The 12,254-nt window shown below is 40.4% G+C and overlaps 1 protein-coding gene across 3 annotated transcripts in view; it reads left to right on the top strand.

The window, feature by feature from the left end:
* Positions 1-8,909, top strand: part of GPATCH2L (G-patch domain containing 2 like) — a 38,118-nt gene extending 29,209 nt beyond the window's left edge. For all 3 annotated transcript variants that reach the window (XM_082057860.1, XM_082057861.1, XM_082057862.1), the window contains exons 9-10: positions 1,658-1,749; positions 7,174-8,909. In XM_082057860.1, the coding sequence (XP_081913986.1) occupies positions 1,658-1,749; positions 7,174-7,346 (265 nt within the window). In that variant the 3' untranslated portion in view covers positions 7,347-8,909. The remainder of the gene's footprint in view (positions 1-1,657; positions 1,750-7,173) is intronic.
* Positions 8,910-12,254: the final 3,345 nt, after the last annotated feature.

Here is a 12,254-nt window from a genome sequence, read left to right as displayed (position 1 = left end):
GCATTCCCAGATTTGAAAAGTTTGCTGTCAATGAAACTTAGCATAACTTAATTTCTGAAACTATTCCTTAATGTCAGATTTAAATGGCAGATCTTGTAAATTGATTGAAGAACTTTTGAATTTTAGTTGAGAAGATGGAACAGTAGATATTTCTTGTTTCATGGTTCTGCATTTCTTGCAGGTAAGTAGGTAGACCCAGCAGCATTCAAACAATTTATAGTTTTGGCTGGCATAGGAATTTTTTTGTGCTCCATACACTGTTCTGTATAACTACAACAGCACATTTTGGTTTTGCATAAATTCAGTGTCTAAAATGGTATCTATTATAAATATGCTGCCTTTTTTAAAGTAGATTTTGGCCTGGAAATATGAAGCCATGAACTTTTCCTTTTGTTACCTGTAAAATATTTCAGTACTTGATAAATGTGTTGGTTAACTTTCAGGATTTTTTAAAAAATCAAAATAATAAGCTTTAAAGACACAGAAGCTTTTAATCACTTATTCATCAAAATTTATATGGTTCCAATCTTTACACCATATAAGCACCTCACAAACTTTAGTGGATTTTATCTGCACTGTCATTCCGAATTTTGCACTTTGGATCTGATGCAGAGAGTGACCAAGGAACTTGCCAAAGAAACTCTGTTACCTCAGACAAAGCAGGGATTTGAACGCAACATCATTGCTAAATTATGTATTTGTATTCATTATGGACTGTATTTGAGAAAGTTTTCTGGTCTGCTGCCAAGACTGGCTTTGCTGAATGAAATTTCTTCCTATGTCTAGAACTTGGAGGACTGCTCAGTTCAAACCAGTCCCAATAATGCAAGTTGCTTCTTAATTGGCAAGTGGTTAAACTGGAGTGGTCATCAGTAGGCATCTGACTTGATCATTGATATGACTGGGACAGATTTTGCCTTTCAGCCAGTTTACAGGTGCAGCAAGGCTGTATAACTATAAACCAGATTCAGCTGTTTTCACAGCACTTTGATAAGGGAATTATTATTTTGAAAATGCATGAGACAGTTTGGCATTCCTAACTTTGTGAACTTACTACTGTAGTGGAAACAATATGCGTGGATGTTTGAAATGTAGGTACATTCTACGATGACTCTACAGTACTAAATAGGTTGCAATATTATTTCTGAATAAGGCAGCAGATATCACCCTATATCTTTAAAGAGCAATCTTGTAGACATTTGTTATGCTTGTACAGAAGTAATGGTAGGACATGTGTTGTATCACTGCTTGATCACATCTTATACAACGAGTTACTTTAAACTTAATACAAAACTAGTTCTTTTAAAGCAGGGGTGTGAAACTCGTTTTCACTGGGGGCTGCATCAGCCTCACGGTTACCTTCAAAGGGCCAAATGTAATCTTAGGACTGTGCAAATGTATAAAATTACACTGCTTTAAAGGCTAAGAAATAATTCTTCTTCTGAGCAGTTTATGTGCACGAGCTCTTAAAAAAACCTGGGAATATAACAGTATATTAACAAAGAATGTGAACCGGACTTCCCTGAGAAGGTTTTTATTTGTGTCGCCTACTAGTTAAGAAGTGGATGGGAAGGTGGGAGTTGGAGGGCGATTTGCCATAGTCTTACGGGAAGGTAATACTTGGAACAGAGTTTAATTTGATTTAATTTCTCTATAGGCAAGCAAATGTACACCTGGGACCACCATGTTCAAGGGACATCAAGAGGAAACGAAAGCCAGCTGCAGCCTCCATGTCCAGCCCAACATCAGGTAACCTGAATTTATCTGTGTGCTTGTATTTCTAGTTGTGTCCCACTTGATTAATGTGCCAGAGTCACAGTAGTCAAAACCAGCATTATCTACATTAGAAACTAATGAAACATGTGTGAGAGAAATAATATCATGTGCTTTTGCATAGCATCAAAAGCTGCCTACTAAACAATCTTTGATGATGCAGCTGTGGTAAGTTAATATAATTTACAGTGTTTCACTGTACCAGGAGTAATAATCTGCTTCTTCTTAAGGTGTTCTTTCCATAGTTCCTAAATTAGTACATAGTAATAAAGAGATTATCAGTATACACAAAGTGTTCCTTCAGTGTTGGCTGACATTAGCTGGTGGCTCTGGTGCCCTTTTTCAGGATGTTTCTAGACACTTTCACAAGAGTGGAAATCTGGCAATTTTTGTGTCATCCCTGGCTGAGACCTGTGACTTGTCTTACTCTTGTGGATGAAAATAGTAATCTTTTCTCACACTGGGGATCACAGAATGTTAGTGATTGGAAGGGACCTCGAAAGTTCATCCAGTCCAATCCCCAGCCAGAGCAGGAACAGCTAGATGAGGTTACACAGGAATGTGTCCAAGCAGGTTTTGAATGTCTCCACAGCAGGAGACTCCACAACCTCCCTGGGCAGCCTGTTCCAGTGCTCTGTCACCCTCACTGAGAAGAAGTTTCTTCTCAAATTTAAGTGGAACCTTTTGTGTTCCAGTTTGAACCCATTGCCCCTTGTCCTATCATTGGCTGTCACCGAGAAGAGCCTGTCTCCATCCTCAAGACACTGGGATGTACTGATTAAAGTGCTGGTTTATTTTCATGTGACATATTTCTAGAAAGTGATTGATTACCCATCAGAATCTGAAAAAAAATTTCATCTGCAGAGCACAGAGGGGTTTAGAAGGCTTTTTTCTGGCCTCTCACCATATCCCCTCTTGAAATATTTTGCCTACTAGCAAGCAACCCATGTTCTTCCAACTAGCTTATTAAAAAAACGTTGTAATGCAGTAACAGGGTGGTGGGTAATCTGATGTGAAAAATGGTAATGTGAAAACAGTGGTGATGAAAACTGATGATGAATAGGAGGAATGAAGTTCAGATTTCTTCCTTTGGCTGGTGGATAGACAGTAGAATAATGGAGTAGGGAAGAAAGTTGTACTAGCTCGCCAGGCCACAGGTCTGGATTACAGACTGTCTGAAAGGTCCTGTATTAAAAAAAGTAAGAGAAAATATTATTAAATTAATAATACAATGATTCAGGCTTCTGTAGTGAAAGAGTTAGTGAAATTATCTGTCTGTAGCCACAGAATTTTAGTTCTGGGATGCTAGGTTTTCTTGGTATGAATGCTGGTGTCTCGCTGCCCCCTGTTACCTACCTGTCCATTTATTTATTGTTCAGAGGGTGTTCTGTACAGCGTTGCTGGTTGCTTTCTATGGGGAGAGTTTCTGGTTTTATGCCTACAGCTTTCAAAATACTATGTAATTTGTACTTACTTGCCTGGGAAAATTGTATAGTGAACACTTCTTGAAGAGTTAAATCTTCATCTGTCTTCATCTGAAATGTAACTCAGTATTGGAAAATAGCACAGATGTTTGAAAGGTGTGGTTTTGTTGTTTTGTTTTGATTTTTTTTTTTATTCGATTGTTTTGTTTTTTGTTTTTGTGTTGTGTGGGGTTTTGTGTGTGTGTGTCTGTGTTTTTGTTTTTGTTTTTTTTTTTTTTTCCCTAGGGATGGGGGCAAGGAAATTAGATATGTATTACAAAAAAAGGAAGGAGATTATAGTTACTAGAATCCAGACAGGATACTTGTTCTGGTCATCAAGAGAAGTGCTGCAAGGTCTTTAATGGCCAGAAATGGTAAAGATCTTTTCCTTAGCCACTGTTTAGAAATATCCCCAACAAAGTTAACAGCTGTGGCTGGGGTTTGCTACAATACTGAGCTGCGGAAAGAACATTTTGTGATTGGGTAACTGAAGCTGACTTTCTACAGCAGTCTCCAAGTTGCAGCTGGGGCACAACATGGGCATGTAACTTAGAAACTTCTGAAACCTCTCTCCAAGGTGATGTGCTGTGGAATTATTAATGCCTATAGAAATACATAAGATTACTCTGCAATAATGTAGAATTAACTGAAGACTCTTGTGCTTGTTAGACATTGATGAGATAGATACAGATTTTTCTCCCTTGACATGCATCTACTCACTCCTACGTAAATGTCTTACACTGGGGTTCCCCTGTACCTGAGGAATCATGGCAGCCTCATCTTCTCACTACAGAGGCATTTTATGTTTGTGGTATTTTACTGCAAAAGATCCAACACAGGTAAACCAGAACAGCCTGTCACCTGTAGGCACTCAGAGTGCTGGATTTCTTCACCTTTAAATAGCTCCTTAGTTGAGTCCAACTGCTTTCGTCTCACTTGTTGACCAGGTCCTGCTTCAGTGATCTCCTTTTTTGCAACCCGAGTGCCCCATGGAGGTGAAGGACACAGCCTGAGCTGGCTCCATCAGTCAGCAGAACAAATGGGCTTGCTCTGCCGAACATCGGGCCATCTCGGATTCCACCTCTTTTATAGAGATGAGTGATGAAGAGGGGCTCGTTCCGCTTTGCTGCTGTATTAATACACATCAGGGGCCAGCTCCCGGCACTAAATCACGCTACTGCATACATCTGTTATCGGACTCCTCACCAGTGTGATGAACAAGACTGCAGATAGAGGCTTCCTCATGTCATTCTTTATAGGATTTTCCTAAAAGAATAAATAGCTCAAATCTCTGCCAACACTATCCCCTGTCATTGTGATGAATTTAGCTTCTTTCTTAAACATGCAGCTACAAATCTTCCTCTGTCGCCTCACCCCCCATACCATCCACAGAAAGTTTTGGCTTGAATTTGCCTGAAATCAGGAAATGCTAATAAACGGCTTATGAGATGTGGATGCTGCCTTCCTTCTAGCTGTAGGAATGAGAGAAGGGAGCTAGAGATACTGCTTAGTAGGGAGCCATGCAAACTAAGTTTATTCCATGTCTTCTCACGTACTCTTGTGAATGTTTGTGGATTCTGGTAAAACATCTTTTGTCAGAGATTCTTGTATGAACATCCAAAACCAGGCATTACTGGAGTGAAAGTGCATAGGTCTCTACTGTATTGTCATGGCATTAAACTTCTGGTATTAGTCCTGCCCTTTGAAGCTAACTGGCCTAAATACCATAACTGAACTATCTGTTTGAAGAATAGCATTTTGGAAAAAGGCTTGGCTGTTGAGAACAATAAAAAGTGGTTGGAAAATTCAGAATTCATTTGCACTTCAGGAAGTGACTGTTGTCAGAATTAAGTTGGGCAAACTTACCCAAATGTTGAGAGAGCTTGAAAATGAAAGTTAGTGCTTTTCACACTACACAGTTGAGCAGTGTGTGAGCCCTAAAGCAGGAGGCTTTTACCAGGTAAGAACAAAAGTCTGGCTGGTGTAGTTTGGCAGTAAAATTGGGGAGAAGTAAGACTGGTTGGATTAGACCAGAAGTTCATCCAACTCAGTGACCAACAGCCAGTGCCCAGGGAGGAAGAAAGTCTGTAGTGATAAAGGTCCTTGGAACTTTCAGTGATCTAACACTTAAGGGCTTCAAAAGGCACAGGGGTGTCCTTGTGTTTAGTTACTTTCCATTGCAGTGCAATAGATGCGGAATAATGTCCTTGGTGGCACAGTAGAACCTGTCTGAGAAATATGGTATAAAATGTTATTCTTCTGGTAGTTATTCTCTGGTTTGAAAGGGATCGAATGAAGACTGTGGTCCCTGTCTTCTATTTGGCCACAAATATAGATGTTTGTGAAATGAATGGTGAAAAATTGTCCAGCTTTACATTTATGTTTTTAATGTTTATGTGGTCCCGTCCGCTATATATGTAGCAGTGCACATGGTAACTGGCATCCTATTCAGGTATTATGGTGAGTCTGGGGTAAAAATCTGCATAAATAGACTTCTGGCTACCTTGGCATGTATTCACAGTTGGCTTGTGAAAATAATAATTCCTAAAAGGTGCCAGTTAGCAGTCTCTGAAACTGCTAGTGAGAGAACAGTCTGATGAGTAGTAGCAATTTGGTGAGTTTTCCCTCCTTTCTTGCTTTGTCATGGTATGATGGTACCCAGGAGCAAGCAGCCTGTTTCAGTCCTTGCTTTTTTTCTTTTTATGAGCAAAGATGGAGAGCCTGAGCGGGGAGGCTGCTAGCAAAGGGCCCATAGTGTAGTATTGGTGGTGATTCCTAGTTTAAGGACTTCGATGTAGATTTTTTGCCTCTTTCATATGACCTTTAGATAGAAGAAGTGGATGGGCTAGATGTAAAATATACAATGTAATGTTATCAGCTGTGTTGTTGTGGTGGTATGGGAATGACTCACTGTTTTGGATGTACAGAAGCAGGATTTTTGGGGTTCCCAGATCTACTGAGTGCAGAACTTCAAGCACTGAACCAGCTTTTTATTTAAACTTCAAAGCAATCAGTCCTCTAGTTGAGGCTTGTTATGGCTTCTTTATCCTCATCCACTACAGAGCAGCAGAAGCAACTTGTAATAAAAACACACAAACAACTATTGCCTGTTGTGAGAATACAACGGGAGATGTTTTTTTGTACTGAAGCAGTTACTTGTTAAAAAAATTCTGGTTGCCCCAAAGACTTGTGTGGCAATTACTCTTTTTTATCCAGCCCTCTTCTGCTTGTGAGGGTCAAGCGATTAGCGATACTGAGAAAGGAAGTAAACTCCCTTATCTCCAGGCTTCTGACAATCCTTCTGGAATTTTGGGTGACTTTTGGGTTGAGCTATGGATCTGCACATCTCTCTTGCTAATTATAGCCTGTCCCATTTTGAAGCCATAGTTGTATTGAGAAAATGAGAATGTATTCCAACCTAGCTTAGCAAGTAGCTTCTTATGCTGATTTACTATATTGGATATATGTGGAGGTTCTTACTGAGTAAGGACAAATGGGATGTTTTCCTCTTTACCTGACATTTGCAACCTGAAATTTGCTGAGCCTTTGGGGACTTCAAAATTCTTAGATACAGGGTTAGTTGAGTCTTTGTGGAGAGATCATGTTATCTTCAGTTCAGTGGTTATGAATTGATTCAGTTTAAGTATGGGACAGCTAAAGCTCTTGATTTTCAACAGGAACTTTGAGTAAGGGATCTAGTTACTGGGCTGGGAACTTGGGAGTTCCATATGTGAGACTTATTAGGCAAAGTTGTTAGTGCTGTCAAGAACCTATACTTCAAAGGAATTTCATGGGGAAACTTTTAGGAACTTAGTAAATAACACCTTCATATAAGAAATTATGTATTGAGGCATTTGCCATGAAGTCCCTTGTTCTAACCTTTTTATTGTCCTTTTCTCTTCCTCTGTTCCCCCTTTCCTGCAATTTTATATTCCAGCAACTTCATCTGTCCACATGGATGCAGCAGAGTCAGAGCTACCAGCAGCACCATCCCTGAGTTCCCAGAACTCTGAGTGGACAGGAAAGCCACCAGCAGCTGAGAAAGCCACTATTGTTGCCTCCAGTAACTTTTTTAAAATGCCACCAGAGAAGAGCCCTGGATACGGCTGAAAGAACACATTGCAACTGTAAAAGCTTGCTGGATTTTGGAAGTGTTTGACTCTGGTGTGTGTCTTCTCCAAACATCTTGTTTGGCAGTAGCAATATCTTCAGTATTGGTGCATGATACGTGCCATCATCCAGACTGATCTGCGTGCCCCGCATACTTAAATCATGTTTGTGAATCTGTGTTTTAAAAAAGGTAATCAGTGTTGGGACCGCAGTGTTTTTTTAAAAATGTTCTTGTTATTGCTGTATTTATTATGCATTCATCTCCTTCCCTGATGCCAGCTTATATGTGCTGGGTCACGTACAGATTCTTTTGGGTTTTCAGATCTTTATTCATGTCCTGGACATGTTGCTTGTTTGTGCATTTGGCGTTTTTGGGGTGAAAGTCCTCCTGCCGCTCAGGGAGGCAAAACGCTCCCCCTGCTTTCTTCCAGGCCAGAAGGATTTCTTGGCTGGGGAATGAGGGGGGGAATGCAAACAAGTTGAAACACAGAACGTGAATTCTGTATTAGCAGAATGCTTTCAGGCCATGTGCTAATGGACGCGAATCATGTTGCTTCCAGCGAAGCAAATACAGTGCTTGTCCATTCGGCAGTTGCCATTGGCTCACTGGTAGCATGGCCCACTAGACTTTTTCCTTCTCCCTTATTCTGAATGTATTTGGTCTTGCTTGTGTATTGCATGTTCTTTCCTAAATGTCCTACTGGATAAGGATTTGGGGAGAACTACTTGGACATAAGTGTGCAAGCTGGTGTCCTGAAAGGAACCTGGATCTGTGAATATCCTTGAAGTATGGCTGATGATATACAAAACTTCAGTTTCTTGGTGTATAAATTAAAAAATGACAGTGTTTCTAAGGGATGCTTGCCATTGAAGTTAAAGTGCCATTGAACAAAAAGCCATTTAAAATATCACCTGAGTTCAGGGCATTCTGGGTATCAATCAGACCACTTCTGTCTCATGGTTTCCCTCCCTTGAAGAAGTATTGTCTGCTATATCTGCTGGAGGCGTCTCCACCTACAGATGATTGTACTTTGCAACATACACAAAAGAGATTCTCTGCTCTTCATAGCACTTCCACTTGGTCCTCTGTTATGTCTATGTTGCAGAATATATGCATAGTGGGTTTTTTCCCCTCTTTTCTTGAATTCTTGATCACGCTTCAGTTACTTTTCTTGAATTACTCTGTCTAGAGCTTATTTTGGGGTATGTTTTTAGAATATACACCTGTATAGCGTATGTCAAGGAACAGGTGACCTCATGGCTGCTTAAGTCCTTTAAAAATAGGATATACTTGTATGCATAAAACTCCTTTCGCTTTCCTCACCGGATGGAACTTTCCAGACAGGACGGTTTAAGCTTGTGAAATTCATTTTGAATGTTGCAGTTAGTGCGGTTAGCACTTTTAAATAGATAGCAAAATTTACATGTTTTTAGTGGTTTTGCAGTGTTCTGTACTCTGTTATAAATCAAATAGCTGATGGACAGATTTGATTGTGAGGATATAAAACAGTGATTTGTATTTAACTGTGTATTAAAATGTTAAATGGTCATAACATACAGAAAGCACAAATTGAATGACTCACTAAATCACGATTGACAAATACAGTTATGTTACAGACACATTGCCCATGTCTGATCCCTTAATACCTACTTATTCTTGGGGAGAGACCCAAATTGGATTTATATTTTGCAGCCCAAGCAGACTGTCTTATCTGTCCATGTAAATCCCTCTCAAAACCTTTTTTTTTTTTTTTTTGGTGGTACATTTTAGTACTATTTAGAACAGGGAAGGCCTTTTTACCTTGCTGATGGACTCCAGAGGTCAGTTTGGTTTATGGGACAAGCTGCAAGGGTTTTGTGGAGGGTGTTCCTGTTTTTAAAGTAGTCATTGGATTGTCTTATTTTGAAGTTATTATGAGCAGTGGTGCTTAAGAGCACAGGAAGCTCAGCACTAGCGGCCTGTAATCTAGAACGCACAGAGAGCAGGTAAACCTGAAGAGCAGTAGCTTGACTGGCTAGTGTTCGTGAACACAGTGAAGGGAAAAGGTGGTCACATTTTCCTGACAATCTGCAGATAAATTTTAGGATTGAAAGCCTTGTAACCTAACTTGCAGGCTGGTTTAGTGACAGAGAGTGGTTCCTTGAAAGAGCATTTGTGCAATTGAGTATTTTCAGTCCCATGAAGGTCCTTCACAACCTCTGTTGGTTTGAGTCTGTTCAACAGACTTACTCAGATTACTGAATGTTCAGCTAAAATTTTAAATTTTGACTTTTGTGTTCCCCTTTTGAAAACCAATTCTGATACATCTTGCTACATTCTGAGTATTGTTCAGGGTCATTCTGTTTCTTCTGTCATGTCAGGACAGTTTTAAAACTTACATAAGAAAGGTATTTGAGGTGTTAGTGAATCAACAGCCTTCATCTTGCTCATTGCGGCAGAGGGGGTGTTGCCAGACTTCACATGATTTTTCTCTGGGGGAAGGGAAAGATAACTTATCAGATTTTCCTATTGAGGTCAGTAGCACTGTTCATTTGGTTAAGCCCTTACTTAGGTTGTAAGCTCCTAGGAGGTTTTCCTTGCCTTTAAAGGTTGAATGTACCTGTGGCAGTACTGAAGAGTAACTGTGGCAGACCTTGTCTTGGTGAGCCACACTTCTTGCTGTAGCAACTATCTGGAAGTGCCAGGAGACTAAAGTTCTTGCAGCTGCCCTGTCTTTTCCATTTTTATGTTGGAAAGTCAGGCTTTCAACCAAATTTGATTCTCCTGAGTGATAGACAAGCCAAATGGATCATATATCTTGTTATTCCAGGGTATTTAGCAAAATTCATCTTCAGACTTCAGTAGCTTGATGCAGATTTGAGTATTTGCAGCATTCTTAGATGAGTGAACTAGGTACGTTGTTTTGTCTCTTTTCCTCTAAAGCAGATTCCTTAGAACTCATGCTGTACTTGCACAGTACCCTCACTGAAGGACACAGTGCTTCAGATGTTGATTGCTTGAGTAGAAAGGAATAATACTCTGTTTCACCGAAAGTAAGCCCCAGCATGATTTTTCAGGATTTTTGAGGATGCTTGAAATATAAGCCCTACTCCAAAAAGAAGCCCTAGTTACAGTTCATTTAAAAAGCCAGTTTTAAATAGTGTCCAGACAGCTATACATGTAAAAATGTAAGCATCTTTTGGAGCAAAAATTAAAATAAGACCCTGTCTTATTTTCAGGGAAACAGGGTAGTAATAATGTGCCTTGATTTGTTAGCAGTTCTTCTCCTAAAGCAGTCCATTATGTGATTATTGCTTCAAAGACACACAGCTCTCTCATATTCCACTTCTTGTCCACCAGGATTCTCCGGTCTTTTTCTAGGTTTGTCTTCTCTCCTCGTCCTTGTGGGAGACTTCAGCTTTGCAGGTATCAACTGAGAGTACCATATTGCTGTCACAAGCAGGTCTGGGAAATTCCCGAAGTATGTTGAAGATAATTGCTTGTCACAAGTACTCAGTGAGCCAAGTAGGTAAGATGCCCTCCTAGAGTTGTTTTTTGTGAATAGAGGAGGACTTGGTAGGTGGGTGTTTTGATCACAATAATCACAAAATTGTTCAGTTAAAAATTTTTGTTGTAATGAGAAAAATTGGCAGCAGAGTTGCTACCTGGATTTCAAGAGAGCTAGCTTGAAGCTAGTCAGTGAGCTAGTTAGTGGTGTCCTCTGGGAATCTGCTTTCGAGGCCTTAGGGGTCCATATGTGCTGGTCACCTTTTAAGAACCACCAAAAAAGCACAAGAGCAGGCAATCCATTTGTGTTGAAAATCAAACAGTCAGTGCAGAAGACCATTTTGTCTGAACAGGGAAGTCCTCTTGGAATGCAGGAGGAAATAGAAATTGTATGATCTCTGGAGGCAACGTCAGGCTTTGCAGGAAGATTACAGAGCTGTGGTTCACGTGTACAGGGAGAAGACACAGAAGGCTAAAGCTTACAAGTTGAAACTCACCAGTATTGTGTCAGACAACAAGAAAGGCTTTTTGAAGTACATTAATAGCAAGAGGACGTTTGAGGAAAACATTGGACCAATCCTTGTTGAAGATGGTCACCAGACGAATCAGGTTGAACAAAAAGTGGAGGCATTAAATTTTTATTTTTTTACCCAGGTCTCTAATAATACTGATAGACCCCTGCGTGGTCCTCTGAGTTGGACAACCATGACTGTGGGAACAGTGGCTCTCCATTTGTGGACACTGAAATTGTAAGCTGAATGTTCACAAGTCCATGGGGCCTGATGGGATTCATCCCAGAGTACTGAAGGAGCTGGTGGATATTACAGCAGGATCCCTCTCAGTTGTCTGCCAAAGGTCTTGGGAGTCTAGGGAAGTCCCTGCTGACTGGAAGCTAGCCAATATTATTGCAGTTATCAAGAAGGATGTGAGGGAAGACCCAAGAAACTACAGACCTGTTAGTCTAACCTCAGTACCTGGAAAAATTACGGAGGAGATCATACAGGGTGCTCTTAAAGGCATTTGAAGGACAATGCACTCATCAGGCACAGTCAACATGGGTTCACAAAGGGAAAGTCCTGTTTAAGTAATTTGACATCCTTCTGTGGTAAGGTCATCCCCCTAGGGGTTGAAGGGAAAGTGGAAGATGTAGTTTTTATGGATTTTAGTAAGGTTTTTGATACTGTCCCTCACAGCATCCTTCTGGACAAGTTGTCCAACTGTGAGATGAACTGGTATGCAGTGCGCTGGGTGAAGAACTGGCTAAACAGCGGGGCTCAAAGGGTTGTGGTGAATGGGGCTACATCTGGCTGGAAACCAGTCACCAGCAGTGTTCTCAGGGCTCAATACTAGGGACAGTTTTGTTCAGTATTTTTATCAATGATTTGGATGCAGGAGTTGACTGCACCATTGGCAAGTTTGCT

This window comes from Streptopelia decaocto (assembly GCF_964273445.1).
Source record: "Streptopelia decaocto genome assembly, chromosome: 7".
Lineage (NCBI taxonomy): Eukaryota > Metazoa > Chordata > Aves > Columbiformes > Columbidae > Streptopelia > Streptopelia decaocto.
This window is presented reverse-complemented; position numbering and strand designations above follow the sequence as displayed.